This window comes from Argentina silus, assembly GCF_951799395.1.
Source record: "Argentina silus genome assembly, chromosome: 4".
NCBI lineage: Eukaryota > Metazoa > Chordata > Actinopteri > Argentiniformes > Argentinidae > Argentina > Argentina silus.
This window is the reverse complement of record NC_139658.1, coordinates 19,913,391-19,931,933: the sequence shown is the minus strand read 5'-3', so window position 1 is coordinate 19,931,933 and position 18,543 is coordinate 19,913,391. Positions and strand designations below refer to the sequence as shown.

Here is an 18,543-nt window from a genome sequence, read left to right as displayed (position 1 = left end):
TCAGGGGGCTGAGGAGTCTTTCAGTAGACTTCAGACACCCTAATCTGATATGAAATGCAGATATGAAATGCCACTTAAAATCAGCATACAATTGTCCTATCATAGGAATTCATTAGCACTGTGGAAATCACATACATCTACACACTGATCAAATCCAACCATACAGGTCATCTATGACAGAACAAGTCGCAGGATCAGATGTTGCTGCATCTGAGTTGAAGGTTATTGCTGAACCAAGACTCAAAACTGCCCCCATGCGCCACAGAAAAGGCTACTACAACGTCCATCAACCTGGGACTTCTGGGATGCTGGCGGAATTTTTAAGGCGGGCCCTCCGGCGACCCAGGTGTTGGGACAACGTCCACGGGTCGGCTGCCCCGTTATCACCATACTATAATAACACATCAGCCTTAACTGGCGTCTGGCCGTCTTTAGTTTTATAATCTGTACCGTTAAATCGTCGGCGCTTGTTCTCTTCTATGTTGCACTGCTGAGGAGCGTCACGGAAGTTAGTTGATAGCTTTTCCAAAAAGTTTAGATTTACAATGAAAGCTAAGACTGGGGTCATCCTAGCCTTGCTCGCTGCTTTTGTTTCTGTTGCAGCGGAGGACGCCGAAACCGAGCAAAATGTTGTCGAAGAGTTATTGGTTGAGACCTTGGTGAGTAAATGTGTCTGTTTTCCTTTCATGTTTTGGGACGAATGGGACAACCTCTGTATAGAATGCAAAATGTCCCTCGCCTTCTGGCCATATTGAAACAATGTAACAGCGTTTGATTGTGCATTGTACATGTATTTCTTCCACTTATACATTTGTTATGAGTTTCATTCGAATGAGTTTACAATGTAACACATTAACTATCGTTTATTATTTCACTCGCGTCCATCAGGTGAAACCCGAAACTTGCTCTTTAATCTCAGAAATGGGAGACACTCTGCAAATCCATTACACGGTAAGCAAAGAAAAGTATTCACTTTCATTTTTCTCTTTCAAAGCAATAGGCACCGCCCTAGTGGACTTCAAACGTAGCCTATGGCCAGAACATTTTAAATTAGATTTTTGGTAGAATTTTAATGCAATTTGATGAAAATCTTATTCTGCAATTGAAGGATTGCTGCGCATTTTAGACTACTTTCTCTCAAAAAGAGACGTTGTCGTCTATGTGGCACCGTACGGACTCTAGGCTACATGTCTGCAATTGTTCATTTAGGCAACCTTCTTGAGACAGCGAAATGCATCCAAGCGTAGAATACAGAATAGATATTCATTATTTTTGCATGGCTTGTTGCATCAAACTCTGTGAACATGTTAGAAGTCATGTTATCTGTGCTCATTACCCCATGCATGAAAACGACACGTTCTACGCGTGCTAGACATTCTACACTACCGTGACGGGGAGGTGCAGGCAGTGCAACACGTCAGCATTCCAGCTCCGTCAGTAGGGCAGGAGTAGTCCAACAGTTTTTCACATCATGACGCTTGCTTGGCCATGGCTTCGACGAACATACTTTTAATCCCATCGAGATATTTTCGCCTTTTCTTCTCAGAAAATCGGCAACATTGTTGTGTTTTTTCTTTTCACGTGTACACTAATTGCATGCAAACCCGGCATATATTTTGACAATTAAATTAAATTAAAACCAATGCATGCACAATCAGTGTTTTAAGATATTGGTATATTTTTCATATTTGCTCTAAATAGGGCAAACTGATGGATGGCAAGGTGATTGACTCATCACTATCCAGGGACCCTCTTGTTGTTGAGCTGGGGAAGAGAACAGTTATTCCTGGTAAATTTTCATTACGCAGTGACATTGTGTGTTAGACTGAATTCTGATGAATCATATTTAATAAATTACACAAAGTAACAGGAACACTTGTGTATATAGAACCAAATAATACAACATATGCTGTTTATGCATTTTATCACAATAGCAGTACTGTTATGATTGCTTAGCTGATTCTATTATGTTAATGTATGATATCCCAAACAGGTCTGGAACAGAGCTTGGTGGGAGTTTGTGAAGGGTAAGTAAACATTTAAAGGTGCAGTAAGTAACATTTAAGCTTTCTAAAAGCTTCCTAATGGTTGTAATGACTATGTTTAACTGGTAGTTATCCTACCCGACACTCAGTTTCTAAACAGTAACATGTTGTTACTGGCCAGGGGTGTTCTAGGGGAATGGACTTGCCTCTTTTTGTCTTTCTGTCTCTGGTGGCTGCTTCTTCGAACCGTGCGTGCATGCAGAAACACAACAGCTAATGTCCTGACACCGCAAGTCCATTTCGAGGAGTTCTGTTATTATTTCGGAGGATGTTGCTGTTTGCAACTTTGAATTAAATTTTGCCGGGGTGGCAGATTTGCAACAATTGCCCTGCTCCTTTAAGGTCCAGCAATACAAAGACAACTTTTGAAAAGGAACTACACCACCACTATCTAAGAATTATTTATTATATTCATATTATATTATTATATTATTATTTGAAATGATTGTTAAGAGTTTACCAACAATGGACAACCACAGTCTCAAATCACAATGATGACAAGAATACTGTCTCAAACTGTGTTTGTAAAATATAAGGTGTTAGTAATCACACTGAAATAGAAATCTATGTTGAAAACAATGAGAATGTGGAAAAAAGAAAAAAATGTTTGTCTTATGGTCCTCTAGACAAAAAATCAAGACCACTATTCCGTCACACCTTGCCTATGGAAAAAGAGGTTACCCTCCCACAATTCCAGGTAAATAACATGCTATAAGCACACACACCTACACCTACACACACACACACACACACACACACACACACACACACACACACACACACACACACACACACACACACACACACACACACACAGCATGACTATCTTTGTCTTACCCTAGGTGATGCTGTACTAGAGTTTGAGGTGGAGGTAGTCTCCCTGACCCAGCAAACGCCATGGCAGAAAATGGTGAACCATGTCTTCCCCCTAGTGTGCCTGGGCCTGGTGCCCACTTTGCTAGGCATGGTGGGCCTCTACCTCTACGTCAAGTCCAAAGCCCAGCTGCCCGGCAAGAAGAAGGCCAAGGACAAGAAGAGCAAAAAGAAATAATGGAAAATCACAAAACTATTTAAATAAAATGTCCAAAAAAAGAGAATGGAGAGCACTGTGTTATTATGAGTTGGAATGTTTATTAGATATGATCTTTCAAGACACATGGGAAATAGAGGTTAGAGTTAAAATAGAATAGGCACTAGGATTCTCTGTCATTCAGAGGGCCAGTACTCTTAGTGATCAGTAGGGGGTAATATCTTATTGTGATGTGAGGTTTATCTGAATGTGTGTGTGTGTGTGTGTGTGTGTGTGTGTGTGTGTGTGTGTGTGTGTGTGTGTGTGTGTGTGTGTGTGTGTGTGTGTGTGTGTGTGTCCGTCCGTCCGTCCGTCCCTCTACAATGTACGCTGCACTACATGTGCCGCCTCAATGACAGTGTGGCGCCTGCGTTGTACGTCGGCTGTGGACGGGACAGCGGTGAGACAGAGGGTGGGCTGGGACACCATAAGCAGCGGGTTGCGGTGGCGGAGGATCTCGTCACTAACGGAGATGCCGTCCAGGTACTGACGCAGGAGAGCACGCAGCTGCTGGTTCTCCCGGGTCAGAGCCCCTCTCTCTCGCTCCAAGCACAGCTGCTCCAGTAGAACCTTGTTATAACGCTGCCAGAACCGATCCAGTGCTAAGTAGTCCAGCATGGCCTAAGCACAGGAAAGTTTCAGATTTTAAAGATGAACAATCAAGGAAGCATAGGCACAACGATCAGGTGACATCATTGCAACTCTACACACTACCATGCAAGTGACAACCATGAAACCAGAAAAAACCCTCTACTCTCATTATTACATTGTGTGTGTGTGTGTGTGTGTGTGTGTGTGTGTGTGTGTGTGTGTGTACCTTTGCCAGCTCCTCAGATGGCGGTTCCTTAGCATTAGCCCTCTCCTGGCTCTGCTCCTCCGCGGTGAGGGAGGAGGTGTAGAAAGGCAGGACTTTCTCATGTTCTGTCTCCTGCTTACGACACATCTCAGCCAGGCGCAGCAGCCTCTCCCCCTGAACCACCCCGTCCAAGGTGACAGAATGAGGACACACAGAGAGAGCGTGAGTGTCAGAGGGCCTAAGTGAGACAGTGTCCGTGAGACACGTGAGACTGCCTGTAAGTGTGAAGTGTGAGTGTATGTATGCATTAGCACGACCTTAAGAGTCAGTTTGTGTGGAAAGGCCTATCTGGCCTGTGTGTGTGTGTGTGTAGATACTCAACATCTAATGTGTGTGTGTGTGTGTGTGTGTGTGTGTGTGTGTGTATGTGTGTGTGTGTGTGTGTGTGTGTGTGTGTGTGTGTGTGTACAGTACCAGTCAAAAGTTTGGACACACCTTGCCAAGAGTGTGCAAAGCTGTCATCAAAGCAAAAAGTGGGTACTTTTAATCTAAAATATAAAACATATTCTGGTTTGTTTAACACTTTTTTGTTTACTACATAATTCCATATGTGTTCCTTCATAGTTTTGATGTCTTCAATATTAATCTACAATGTAGAAAATAATAAAAAATAAAGAAAAACCATTGAATGAGAAGGTGTGTCCAAACTTTTGACTGGTACTGTATGTTAAGCACCTTAGCGATAACGCCCTGCAGATTCTTGGCTGCAGCATTACTGTGGACAGTGAGGTTAGCAAGCTGGCTCCTCTCGGCTGCTCGGGCCCGACTCAGCTGGGCCTTGAGCTGTCGCGCCTGCAGGGTCACCTCCTCTCTGGTGAGCCTCAGCCCCCGCGCTGCCCCCTCACTCTCCCTCTGGCTGGAGTTGAGCCTGGAGCGCAGCGCAGAGATGGAGTCCTGGGGGAGAAGGGAAATGATGTACATTATACATTTATGGAGGAGACACATGCAGATACACTGAGAGAGAGAGCAGCATTCATACTCATGTATTCAGACGGAGACACTCAGTCGAGGGTAGAACAAAGGTCATGAGGTACTGATTATGATTTATAATATTATGAGACAATATACTATATTATGAGACATATTATGAGACAATACAGGACACCAAATGTACTCAACTACATACTAGGAATACTTTGACTATAGGTGCCTTGCTGTGTGCAGTAGCAGCTGCACTCTGCATGGTGGTCATGCAATGCAGCACTGAAGCCCTGCGCTGACCTGCATCTTTTGCAGCCTCCTCATCTGCGTGTCGATCTCCTGGGCGCTGCGCTGGTCGCGGGCACGCAGTGACTCAAAGGCGATGTGGCGGTCCTCCGTCGCTTCATTGTAACTGCGGAGGGCCTGCTGGAATTGACGCCACAGGCCCTCTACCGTCCCCTCCAGCTGGATCCGTAGCGCGTGCTTCTCCTCAATGTTCTAATGAGAGAGGGGGCAGGAGATTAAGGTCATTCAATGCCCCTAATAGCTGGTTAATAGTTGTATTGTTTTGCTCATTGTGATAAGGTTAGGAGTGGGCAGAGACATGAAAATGGCCACCCAGAGGACAAAAGAAACTCTTATATGACTATACATGATTTAAACCTCATGTCCGTAAGGGGATTAGTAAAGTTGGAAGGAATTGACTAAATATATTGAAAGGAATTACCTACCCTGTTTTTGATGTCATCTCTGGTGCTCTGATAGTCCTGTCTGGCCTCACTGTCCACCTCAGAATAATACTGCTCCATGGCGAAGGTCACATCCTCCAGGTAGGCACACTCCTGCTGGTGCTGGGACAGGACCTGCTCTCTGTGAAACACACACACACACACACACACACACACACACACACACACACACACACAGCTAAATCATTCAATCATTAATTCAAACAATCATTCATGTCCACAGCTTTAAAAAGTGTGTTTGAGAGACAGATAATAGTTTCTCACACACACACATACACGCATGCATGCATGCACGCACGCATGCACACACACTCACCTCTCAGAATTAAACTCGGAGCTCAGTCCCTCCAGGCTGCTGTTCCACTGCTGCTCCAGGGATGCCAGCCTGCCCTTCTGCAGAGCCAGCAGACGGTCCACACACTGCAGGTGAGAGCGCAAGGCCTGGGCCGACTGCTGCTCTGCCTCACTCAAGTCACACACCAAACACTACAGCACACACGGGGACAGAGAGAGAGAGAGAGAGAGAGAGAGAGAGAGAGAGAGAGGGGGGGATGTCACTCAGTCACACACACCTCAATGTACTCACACCTCAATGTACTCACACATGTACTCAAACAATAAACAAGTCATATCAACATTAGGAGCGTTTCTGTGAGTAACCCACAGAAGTTTGTGGAAAAGGAAATATGTCACCTTGATGACGCTGTCCTTCCGATCCAGCACCCTCTCGAAGGTCTGGCTGAGTACAGCGATGTCGCTGCGTAACTCAGCTGCCCGTGTCTGACGGAGAACTGCTCGCCATTGCTGCGTCAGCTTGTGCAAGTTCACTGCACTGTTCCGCTCCTCCTTCTGCAGCTTATCCTAGTTGTGAGAAGGATGGAGTAGGCCAGGGGATGGCACAAGGAGACACGAGGAGGACGAGAGGAGAGCAATAGGCTAGAGTTGAGGAAAGGTCTCTGGCAGCAATGGACCGTGAGAATTGTCATTGGCCCCACATGCATGTTGCCTTGATCTTACCTTGAGGAACTGAGTAAGCATGTCCTCCTTCCTTTTGGCCATCTCCTCTTCTGCCTGGGCCCTCTGCTGCATGAACACGAGCCTCTCCTCCTCCGTCATCCCTGCCTGCTTCCCCCCTCCACCTTTTTTTGCCCCTTTCTTTGGCATCGTTTCCTCTCTCTATCGCTTGCTCTGGTGCACTGTTTTGGTGTCACTGGTGCACAGCTCTGGCCCACTTCTCCAATGGGATGCAAGTCAAGTCTCATTTGTCATTTTCTCATTTGTCATACAATGCAAAGAAATGCACATCAACAATAGAATGAAATAAGGATACTAAATAAAATATAAACAACCACAGTAATAACATTAAATACAGTAAAAAATAAAATATACAAATTGCACTCGACACTTACTCGCTTTAATGCTGCTAACAATGCATGGCTGTCATTACAACTCAGCAACTGCTAGCAACAACTTGCTTCAATTAGGAGAACTTTGCTCGTTATATTCTGCAAACAGACAGCAAAGCCACCTCATTAATTCATTGCCTGTTACTGTTAGCTAGCTAGGGGTATGGTCTACTCATTCTGAAGTAAATGGGCGCAAAAAGTAGTGATTGAAATGGCCGTAAATAAGTGTGTATGGTCGACCGTGCCGTTTGCAAGCCACGCGCGGCGCAAATGTAGATGTTTCGGGGTACATGAAAAGGTGTTGTTTTTACCTGTGAGCTGACAGCGTAGCGGGGTCTCTGTCTCCCCAAAACCAGTTTGTGTGTGGTCTCCTAGCAACATCGCATGGGTAAACAGAAGCAGCAGCTGCGCGCATAGTGCGCAAACTTCACAGAAATAAAAGCTGAAGGGAAAATACGATGTGAAAACGCCAAATGTGCATTTAGATCAACAATCATTCTTGCACAACTTCAAAATAAATGAATGAAATTTCCATTAATTGCCTTCACAGGAAGATGATCATGTATGCAATTTCCCAATAAATGTCTTTTATTCCAACATAATGTTTCCCAATAAAAATAGCACACATAATTTCACAAAGAGTAACGTGTCTTTTCCTACATGAAATGTAGTGGGTTTTGCGCAGCCCGCTTTACATGCGCAAATGGGCAGACATACACATTCAGAGATGCCTTTCTTTTCTATAAAATAAAATCTCTGGCATCATCGCTTGTGAATGGGTAAATGCTAAATGGGATGCTTGGAGCGATCCGACTTTGACGTCACCCGATTGAAACTGAAATTTAAAACGATTAAGGTCAGGTTAAGGTTATGGTTAGTGTTAGATAAGGGTTATGGTTAGGTTAGTGTTACGGTAAGGGTAAGGGTATGGGTTATGGTTAAGGTTAAGGTTAGGGTTAGGGTTGAGAGTTGAGAGTAGGGTCGTGCCAAAGATCCCATTTAGCATTTCCCCTTCTGAATGTGTAGGCTATATCCGGCATTGACAAAATTATTATTTCCCATCCACAGAAAAAAATCTGTTATGTTCAACAGTTAATGTTTGTATCGTGAATGATATGCCATTCTTGTTATACAATATTATTATTATATAATATTTGATAGAAATACTAGTTGGGCATGAGCATAACCTTTTCCGCTTCCGGCCCGATCGGTCTCTCCTCAGCCTCCATATCAGCATGGTGAGTGCCTTGTGGCGTCTCTCCCGTTTATAAACCGAATTAATTGCTTCAAAGACAAAAATGTCTTTACAAATCATAGCTATATATGTTGCTTTTAGTCTACGTTTGTGGTGAAGACAAATTATGTGGGTAATGAAGGTGATGCCGGGGACTTTTTGTCCAATTTACAGGCAAGCTAGTTAGCTAGCATGATGGCGTGTTGGAAAAAGGCGAGCTACACCATGAGACAATGAAATCTCGCCTTCTTACACACGGTGTTTCTAAATGTCTCTAATTTCTTGAGACTTTGCAGCCAAATTGTTTTGTAGCATAAACGTGTTTTTAACCCCTGGATTGGCCAACATCTTCCCTAGTCAGTGCGTTATGGTATTCTGAAGCAGTAGCTAATGTTGTAGTAGCTTGACGGGATGTAAGGCCGCACATGCATGGACACTCAATGTGTCAAAGCTGTCTAGTGACCATCGCTATACAGGCTTCACGGATCCCTGTTTTTAAGCAATGCGCCTTTGCTTTCAGACGAAAAAGAGAAGGAACAACGGTCGCGCCAAGAAGGGCCGTGGACGCGTGCAGCCCATCCGCTGCACCAACTGCGCCCGCTGCGTACCTAAGGACAAGGCCATCAAGAAGTTTGTCATCAGGAACATCGTTGAGGCTGCGGCCGTGAGGGACATTTCAGAGGCTAGCGTCTTCGAGGGTGAGTGCCATGTTGAAGGCTTTTGTAGTAAAATGTCAAGGTGAGTCGGCTTGCCAGCCATAACACGCATACTATCTAGGAATGTGTTAACGCTCACTTTATTTTTGCCATTATGCCAGAGCGTATGTCTTCTGGACAGAGAAAAGGGTTTGATCAGTGGGTTGCTCATGGCATTCTGTACTTACTCATTGTCCCCTCTCTGCAGCCTATGTTTTGCCCAAGCTCTACGTGAAGCTGCACTACTGTGTGAGCTGTGCCATCCACAGCAAAGTGGTCAGGAATCGCTCCGCCGAGGCCAGGAAGGACCGTACCCCACCACCTAGGTTCAGGCCCAGCGTGAGTACTTGAGCACCAACTTCCACCATGGGTGTTGATTCTTACATGCAGGACTGCATTCAGCAGGGCACAATGTTTGGGGGTGGGGTGGGGGGGGAGACTCTCTGCATGCATGTGCTTTCCTCCAGGGTTGGGGTCGATTTTAAAATTGTATTTACTGAATGCAAGAAATTAAACTCATGGAATAATCCTCATGGGAATCGGTCCATTTTACATTCAAACTTGAATTTCATCCTGCAGTGACTGAATTAAAGTTGGTATTGATATGAATTCTGCTCTTTTGGTTGGTGTAGTTAAATGAGCTACTGTTTTTGATCATGTGTTTTGTTTTTTTACAGGGCCCACCTAGACCACCTCCCCCTCCTAAACCGATGTCCGGCTAAACCATGTTAAGCTGATTTTTGGAAGACACTGTACATGTGCAGAAATCAATTAAATGGCTTTATAACATGTCTGCAGTGTCAATGGGTTTCTTATAAAGTGCTGTTTTCTGTCAGAATCCAGACTGTTTACTGGAGTCTGTGGACAATGTTATGCCATGTCTAATGAATGTATGACACATCAGCCAGTCAAGTAAAGTTAATTTATTTGGAATAGACTCTCCTTCAATACAGTACAAAACTTACAGTAGTTTAATCTTGATTACACAAATACTTAATTACATTATGGTACATGTAAAAAGGCTCTGCAGTAGTTAAAGCGAATCTACACCATTCACAGGGGCAGGAGAAGAAAAGGTCACAGAGCAGAATAGTCAGGTCAAAGGGAACACAAACACAGTGCAAATAGAGAAACCTTGGAAGAGGAAAGTAAAACCTTTAAAACACAAGGGGGGGAAAAAATGCAAATCACAAACTAGAGCACATTTGTAACAAAATATTTCTCAGAAGCAGGAATGGGTTTCAAGGAGAGATACAAAAGCTTTTCGTCATTTGTCTTCAAGACTATTTGGAGAAAGCTGAAAAAGATGTAGCAAACAGCATTGGTACCACATGCACCATGTTTCAAAAGCATCATAATTGCTATCCAGTGTAGCACACCAAATAATCAAACTCAGGCTTCACCCACTCCACTTGTTTCAGGGATTTGCAGTTGAACTTAGTCAACACGGTCTAAGCGGGACGGAAGGACGCAATTTCCATCCAGAATGTATAAGCCGGTAAGTGAGGACAAGTGTGAGCTTGACACATCTTGAATGGCCAGTTATTCTTGTTTGTTCGGGTTCACCAAATATGCCTTTTCACAATATTACTTCAGTTTATGACAAGCTCGTTAAAAAAACCCCTCTGTTTTATCAAGGCATGTGCTGGGATGAAATAACGATTTTGATCATAAGAGACCTGCAATATCATACGAAGATCATCCCATCTGAAACCGCTGGTTCTTTGGCAGTTACCAGTGTGTGCATTACTATGCATGCGTGCCCATTTGGTTTTCAGAATGAACTATTGATCCTGATGATGAAAATGGCTAGGCAATGTGGCTCTGGATGTCCTTGGCCTACACTTGGAGCCACTGAGTCTTGTGCTGTTGTGTGATCTGCCTGATGTATGGGGATTTGAGCTCAAATAATTTAAATGTATTTGTATAATGTGTCATTAATAAATAAGGTTGGATACAATACCATGGGCCTACATTCCCTGGGTGAAATAAGTCAAATTTGCTACTGTTTTCTTTTTTTTTCTGCATTTCAAGACCCTGGAGCCAATGTGATGGAGCTAACCGTGTGGGCTTCAGGGGGCAAAAGGCACAATAGCAACACTTATAACACACACACAAACCACACCAACAAGAGAGGATAACACCAGGCCTGTAGAGACACCTCTAAAATCTGCCTTTCCAAGAGATGCAGTACGTTTACACATCAGTTCAATAGTCATACCATTTCTCGTCACGTTAAATTATTTCTCAACTTTACTGAGCAGTCATTACAATCTCTTCATAAGGCATTATGTTTAGACCAGCATTACAGATACTGAGGTTAATGCAACCAAATGAAGTGCAACTATGCCTTGATGTTAGTACAGTAAATAAATGCTGTGAAATGGTTTAGATTGTACCGGGGACATTGGGATGAGATCAATTCTCTTTTTACGAAGCCTACTTTGCCTCCACATGACCTTTTTTTCCGAAAATGATTACTTCAATACATACATCATACATTTAGTTAAGATACATGGCTGCCAAAACAGACTTTAAAATGAACCGCCAAAAAAGAAACAACATCACATTACCAATATTCTCCACACCCCCTAAAAAGAGGCAATTATAATCTGAGGTAAAGAGTTTTCTTGTCACATTTATTTTTAAAAAGGAAATCTCAACAAACTTCCCTCTGTCTGTCGCTCATACATCATCTGTGTTATGAGCTGTGTAACTCCTTGGGCCCCATAGTTCATTTACTGAAAGACCAGACTCCCATACTCTCCTCACTGACAGGTAGGGCTCAACTCAAGAGTAAGATAGGCAGCAATTGCCAAAACCAATCTCCACCTTTCTGTCCCCCATTACCCCCAGTCTCTCCAAATGTGTCAGTGTCTTCCTTTATAAGTGCTTCTTTTCATTTACATAGGGTGATTCATCAAGTTTCTTTGATCAAAGCAATGTCGTAGAAAATACTATTGTGTAGCTACTGTACATTTGAGGTCAAACTTGAAATGCTTTATGTCGGCTAAAGAGGGGGTTTTGACTGTCAGTGCTCTCTATTAAAAACAACTAGTACAACTACAATGACAAAAAAGAAAAAGAAATCCATAGAACAAGAGTAAGCACTTATGTCACCTCTGAAGGTACACATCTTGTCGACCACCACAAACTGTGGTCAACCACACACTATTACACTCATTCATGCCATAGCAGCAGGTGACAAACAATCTCATGCACATACTAATCAAATAGAGAATATTTGAACATCTTTGATATATTCCTGAAAGTGCTTATTTTCTCTCTTTTTTTTTTTTTTTTCAAAACATGTCTTCGTCACTCTCCTTTTGGGATTATGTTATGTTAAGCATTGTGTCAACATGATTAGGCCACTTCAGAAGATAATGACTGTGCAAATCAAACCCAGGGTTTTTTGGAGGGCCATCTGGAATTCAAAATGGGAACTTTGTACAGCCACCTGGGATAATTCATGTTACGTCTTAAAAATGACTGAACATCCCATTCAAAAAGACATGTTGGCAGGACATGGTGGTGTTACTGCATGTCCCCCAGACTAGTCAGAGGTCAACATCATGAAAAGGCACAATGCAATGAAATACACAGAACTAGGTTTTAGATCTCACTTGTTAATAATATGGTTTTGGTTTGGAAGTAGGCAAGCAGGGGGAAATCAGGGGAGGATTTTCTAAAATGGCCAACAATCCTATCCCCAACACTTTGTTTAAGTTGGCTCCAAAATAGTGGCAGTGGATCTCTTCTTTTGTGGAGTGAAAAATATTTTATTATTTCTTTCAACAAACTGCACAGAGAAAGGTGCAGGTCATACTTCTATAAAATAGTTTAATATAATCATCATATCTCGGCAGGTATCAGTGCAACAAAAGCAATCAGAGGAAACAAAAAAAAACAAATATACTGTACCCCATCTCACCCACATTCACTCTGCTAACAACCTTCAACTCTCTCATTTTACTTCCAAAAGAACACACACACAAACACACACGCACACACACGCACACGCACACGCACACGCACACAAACAAACTGAAATTGGAAAGTGCACTCCTCATTTGAGGCCAACCTCTCAAATCCCTCTAACCAACTGACATCTGGGCTCATGGGTCTGGTCTGCACTGCAGCTCTCATTCACATACACCATCTACTGTACATCAGCTACACAACTGTCACACCATCACAGACTCTAGGTGTGTTTAGGAATAGAATAGATCTGTGAAAAGTGCTTTTCCAATAGCTCTTCATTAAAGCAACAAATTCCAGGGAAGCGTGATGGTACCTATTGTATATATACTGTAGAAGACTACTGATTTGTCTGACTGCATTGCAACTTGCAAGCTCAACAAAGTGCACATTGATAACTTTTCTTGTTATGCTTCTTTTTTTTTTTGCATTATCTTGGTTAAAGTGCAGTGGAGGAAAACTATTTAAAAGACCACAGATAAAAGCACATTTGTCTAGCATCACTGTTTTGTGCGCCAGGGTTCTACCTGGTTTAGAGAGAGAAAGGTAATACCACACCAGATAAAGGCACTTCTGAGGATAAAAAAAAAGTGCATTTACTCTTTATCTCTACTTCAGAATAAGATCAATTTGAAAGTGCATTTTCTCTTAAAATTCATACATTTTAAAAAGTGCATTCAAAGTGGTGTGGAGTCTCCTTTTCCTTTTTAGAATGATGCAATTGACCTATTCTGACGGGCCTATTTAGAGTCAAGGTTTTAAGTCATAACAGTAACAACGTCTGTGTACAAATCGTTTACAAAAAGCAGTTTCATACTACCCCTGTGACACTGACGGCCGTGACAGCCCTCTCCTCCTCTCTCCCTCTCTACGCTCTGTGATGGTGCATTGCAGACCAAACCCAGCCAGGTCCTCGTCTCAGAATAAAAACAGCCCTAGGTAAAGCAGCCTGTCTGACCCTTCCTCAGCCCAGCAGGTGCTCTCCGCGGACAATGTGTGAGGAGAACTCGTAGCGGTCCTGGCTGCGATGGCCACAGATGTTGCACTCGAAGGGCTGGCGGAAGCCATGGCAACCCATGTGGATGGTGAACATGACGTGGTCCAGGAAGAGAACACGGCAGTGCTCGCAGCGAAAAGAGCGCACAGCGTGCCCCTCTCCATCCACCACTCGAAGTGCCTCTCTGGAGGAGGAGGAGGAGGGCGCCGTGGGGGAGCCTGGGGCTGGAGCGTGGGCAGGAGGAGGGGGGGCGGCAGGCTGGCCCCCCTCCTCCCTTTCCCTGTCTCCATCCCTGTCTTTGGCGTGACTGGGGCTGTGTCTGTCCCTGCCCCTGTGGTGCAGTAGGGGCGGAGGGGGCGGGTGGTGGTTGGAGTGGAGGTGGTGGAGGTTGTGGTGATTGTTGTTGTTGTTGTTGTGGAGGAGCAGGGTGGGCGCGGCGCTGTTGTACACCTCGTCCGGCATGCTCTCTGTGTCCGTGGAGTCCTGGCAGCCGTTGCTAGGCGAAGGGGCGCGGCTCCGGACAGGAGGAAGGTCTTCGTGGCCCTCAGCTGCCTCCCTGCCCCCGACACCCGCCGACCCCAGTCCAGCTCCAGCCCCTGTGCAGTCCAGCCGCGGGCCCAGAGGAGCCATGGGGGTGTGAGCTGAGCTGATGACCGGCCTGAGCTCCGACAGACAGGAGGGGTGAGGTGGGGGTAGCCGTAAAGGTCGCAGCGTGTCTGATCCCCCTCCTCCTCCTCCTCCTCCTCCACCTCCACCACCACCACCTCCTCCTCCCAGGTACCCTCCTCCCAGGCCGGTGAAGAGTGGCTGCTCCAGACCTCCATGGTGTTTCTCCCCGTCCTTGTCGAAGGCTGCGCTGAGCTCGTAAGGCGTGTCAGCCAGGCTGAGGCGCATGTGCTTCTGTCCTGCAGGGCACATAAAGGAGAGGGAGGGAACACACTTATTCTCATGATATTGTACCAAGGCCAACGACTCACAGGGACTCTGGAAGACTGTGTAAGGGACGAGGGAGCCTAGCGTGCTGCCATGTAGTCCTCTGTATCTACTGATAAAGTTGTATCGTGGTACACCTGTATGCGCTACCTGTTGGCCAGCGGTTTCTTCGCTCATCTCAACCTTCACATGTCCCCATGAACTGCTCACCTACAAATTTCTGCGGTGTGGATCTCTTGCGTTTGGTGATGCTGTTGGCGAGCCGGTCGATGAACGCCATCTTGTCTGAGGAAGGTTGCATCAAAGAGTCCGGCATGAACTCTAGGTCCCTCAGCTCCTCCCCTGTAGAGGGCATGGCAGCACGTTGACAAACCATATGACATATAACACACACTTTAATCAACAGAAATCTGTTCGCAAGTGTGGCCTTCAGTGCTTGAGTGTGTGTGTGTGTGTGTGAATATGATTTAGGGTTAATACACATCAATAGTTTAGCTGTGCGTAGGCTGTGTAGGTGTGTGTATTACACTACCTTGAGTGTGAGCACCGGCTGGCTGCTGTGTTTCCAAGCTCTGTAGGTAGCTATGGCAGCGTTCACGGTGCTCCTCCAGGGTGCTCTGCTGCTTGTAGCTGCGGCCACAGTAACTGCACTTATAGGGCTTTCCTACTGTGGGAGAGGACACTGGAGACAGAGGGAGGGGGAAGAGTGTTATTATAGAGCTCCAATATACTCACGTGGGAGCAGGAGCATTAGAATAGAATGGAACAGAATAGATCTTTCATTATTTGATCACTGTGAGCAATCACTCTTTGTGCAGAAGGTGGTTAAATGTTTCAAGTGTGTGTGTGTGTGTGTGCGCACAAGAGAATCCCTCTCACCCGAGTGAGTGCGGAGGTGGCCTGTAAGAGCATCCCGCCTGCGGCAGGCGTAGCTGCAGAAGGGGCATTTAAAGGGCTTCTCCCCCGAGTGAAGCTTAATGTGTCGCAGCAGGTTCCCCTTCTGAGTGAAGGAGGCACCGCACTGATTACACTGGAATGGCCGCTCACCTGAAGGAGGATCACACCAGTTGGCACACACACTGAACAAGCCTATTAACAAACCAGTCTGAAACCAGTTTCACTCCCAGTCACGTGCCAAATCACAATAGCCGTTTAGCAACTATGGCTCTATATCTGATCGAGTGAGGGCGTGTTAGCATCAGAGAAACGTAAAAGGGAGAGACTCCATTCCACAGTCAGACCATCAAGTGTGTTTAAACTGGATTGGGCGCTGGCACAGACTTAGCTCGTCTTTGCATTCCTGGATGTACTCACTTTTCAAGCCTCTCCGTTTTACATTTCTCTGGCTCTGGCACGCACTTACTCGACCGGATATAGAGCAATAGTCGGTAATTGTCAAACTTGTTCTGTCAAATCTATGCAACAAACTAACCTCATTTTCTGTTCGTATGAAGGACTAATCAATCACTCAACCAACTGATCAGTCACCTGTGTGGCTGCGTTTGTGCACCATGAGGACGTTGGGCCCGATGCAGATCATCCCGCAGATGTCACATTGGAGCTTCCCATTGGGCAGCCGGATGGCCCCTGGTGACATGGGCTCAGGACTGGCCAGCTCCCTGTAGCCTCCTCCTCCAGCCTCTCCTCCCTGCTCAGGACCCCCCTCCTCTGCCCTGTCCCCTCTGTCGTCCTCTGGCCCAGCGCCACGGCCCACCTCCTCGTCACTGTACAGCTCCACTTTGATGGAGTTGGCTGGAGAGAGACCGGGACAAGACCAGGAGAGGGACACGTGAGAACAGGGACACTGCTGATCTTGTTAAATGGAATGAAAATCACTTCACTGCAAAGGTATCACATTTCTTTATGTGACAGGTTGACAGTTTTAGGATCCAAACAGACACTGATGGGCAGGGCTGTTTGTTTGTGTGTGTGTGTGTGTGTGTGTGTGAGAGAGAGAGAGAGAGAGAGAAAGAGAGAGGACAGGAAATTAATTGACGGAATCTCCTTTTTTTGTATTTGTTTTACATGTCTTGCCATGTTGACAGGTCTTGCGTTCAATGACCACAGTATGCAATGATCACAGTATCCCCCTGGAAGATGATCAAGTGTAATGAACTACAATTACTACTAGAATCAACAGACAGCTTAACGACTTGGCACTAACCACTGAGGGAGCGGCTGGGGGAGGTGTGCTGGCTATTGGGGGTGCTCACTGTTGGACCTCCAAGGGCCCCTGAAAACTCCCTCTCCATCGAAGAGTCTCCGCTGCCTGCAGTCCACAGCATACACAATCTAAAATGTACTGACAGTTCATTTAGTCACGTGTCCATACATATTACACCATTCAATTAAAAACGCAGTAAATTAGCCATCCTTGCCCTCCATACATACATGTCTTACCTGACATATAGGACCGGCCATTGCAGTCATCACCATCCATTCTCACACTGAATAAATGGAGAAAAGAACTTGCAGGTAAAGCACAGTATGTTAGCAGAGCTGCAGCTTTTTTTTAACAATTTTATTATTATTATTATTATTTTTTTTAACAATCTCAGGTTTAAATCAACTGCCATACTGAGACACACACACACACACACACACACACACACACACACACACACACACACACACACACACACACACACACACACACACACACACACACACACACACACACACACACACACTTCTAGTCTTCCAGGAAACGCATACCCTGGAAATTCCTGAAGTGCAACTGACCCGCCTCAGCCCAGCACAGCAGTAAAAGAAGAGTGAGAAACATGGCCTTTTGTCGAGCACTTTAACACTTAGCAATTAAACCACCAATACAATTGACGTTAATAGCTAGCCTACATATCTACTAATGCTCATGTCATTCACTGTTTGAAATCCAATTTATAGCCAACCACGGTACCTGTCACAATGCTCTATGGACGGTGCACCTGCGTTGCGCACCCATCCAACATTCAAGACGTGCATGAACATTGTGAATTATGCATACTACTTATGGTTATACATCAATAGGTATCGTTGTGTTTGAACATCATTATTTAGCTCGGTGCATGTACATGCTCGCACCCCACCATCCGAGCGGGTCATCTGCCCTGTTCATTTGCTAACATCGTGCAACGCTAAGCAAGTGCAGCAATAGCTAGCTATCAAAACAGCCTGGTAACTGACAAGCTAACTCTTAGCCAATTGCTTTTAAGTACCCGAATAGGAAATATAGACAGTGACAGCTCGATTCAAATAGTAAGGAACATAAACGTTACGGTTTGGCAATGTTATATACCGATAAACAGTGCGGTAAACATTGTAAATTGAATGTTTAATCTCAATGCCACGTCTTGGTTAGCATGTCAGTGGTTAGCTACGTGAATAATGTTTCTTATGCGGTTGCTATGGCACCCACCGCCCAGAAAAATGCGCTAAGGCTAGACAGCTAATCAGTTGACTAGCATCTCTGGCTGATAGCATTAGCTAGCAAGTAAAGTTTATATAACATGCACTTAAACTAACTCCTGCCATGTTGAAATCCTCTCCTTCACATATCTCTTGTCTGCTAGCTTTCCTTACCTGTCACGATAGGCCCCGATTCTAGGATTTTATGTTTCGGGTTCTCCGCTTGTTTTCTCTTGCGACGACAGCATCTCC

General features: G+C 45.0%; 4 protein-coding genes across 5 annotated transcripts; 2 read left to right on the top strand and 2 right to left on the bottom strand.

Moving 5' to 3' along the window:
- The first annotated feature begins 314 nt into the window (after positions 1 to 314).
- On the top strand, positions 315 to 3,127 carry fkbp11 (FKBP prolyl isomerase 11). The gene is made up of 6 exons (XM_083667596.1): positions 315 to 659; positions 889 to 951; positions 1,702 to 1,789; positions 1,994 to 2,027; positions 2,672 to 2,742; positions 2,888 to 3,127. The coding sequence occupies exons 1-6, from the start codon at positions 546 to 548 to the stop codon at positions 3,094 to 3,096; spliced, it is 579 nt and encodes a 192-aa protein (XP_083523722.1). The 5' UTR covers positions 315 to 545; the 3' UTR covers positions 3,097 to 3,127.
- Positions 3,128 to 3,432: 305 nt separating this feature from the next.
- Positions 3,433 to 6,804, bottom strand: drc2 (dynein regulatory complex subunit 2; the record flags this gene model as incomplete). Its single annotated transcript, XM_083668385.1, has 8 exons — positions 3,433 to 3,735; positions 3,932 to 4,084; positions 4,646 to 4,864; positions 5,192 to 5,389; positions 5,623 to 5,761; positions 5,957 to 6,126; positions 6,334 to 6,501; positions 6,658 to 6,804. The coding sequence occupies 8 exons, from the start codon at positions 6,802 to 6,804 to the stop codon at positions 3,433 to 3,435; spliced, it is 1,497 nt and encodes a 498-aa protein (XP_083524511.1).
- Positions 6,805 to 8,246: 1,442 nt separating this feature from the next.
- On the top strand, positions 8,247 to 9,766 carry LOC310803746 (small ribosomal subunit protein eS26). The gene is made up of 4 exons (XM_083668614.1): positions 8,247 to 8,284; positions 8,801 to 8,978; positions 9,184 to 9,314; positions 9,653 to 9,766. The coding sequence occupies exons 1-4, from the start codon at positions 8,282 to 8,284 to the stop codon at positions 9,695 to 9,697; spliced, it is 357 nt and encodes a 118-aa protein (XP_083524740.1). The 5' UTR covers positions 8,247 to 8,281; the 3' UTR covers positions 9,698 to 9,766.
- A 1,217-nt stretch (positions 9,767 to 10,983) lies between these two features.
- LOC310803954 (zinc finger protein Eos-like) lies at positions 10,984 to 18,543 on the bottom strand (the record flags this gene model as incomplete). 2 transcript variants are annotated; one of them, XM_083668984.1, is made up of 8 exons in its annotated part: positions 10,984 to 14,858; positions 15,097 to 15,228; positions 15,419 to 15,568; positions 15,766 to 15,933; positions 16,375 to 16,638; positions 17,051 to 17,178; positions 17,287 to 17,333; positions 18,466 to 18,543. In XM_083668984.1, 6 exons carry the CDS (start codon positions 17,169 to 17,171, stop codon positions 13,921 to 13,923), a joined length of 1,773 nt encoding a protein of 590 aa, XP_083525110.1. In that variant the 3' UTR covers positions 10,984 to 13,920. The 2 variants fall into 2 exon arrangements, with proteins under 2 accessions (XP_083525110.1, XP_083525109.1); XM_083668983.1 differs by lacking the exon at positions 18,466 to 18,543 and having other exon boundaries at positions 17,051 to 17,155; positions 17,287 to 17,326.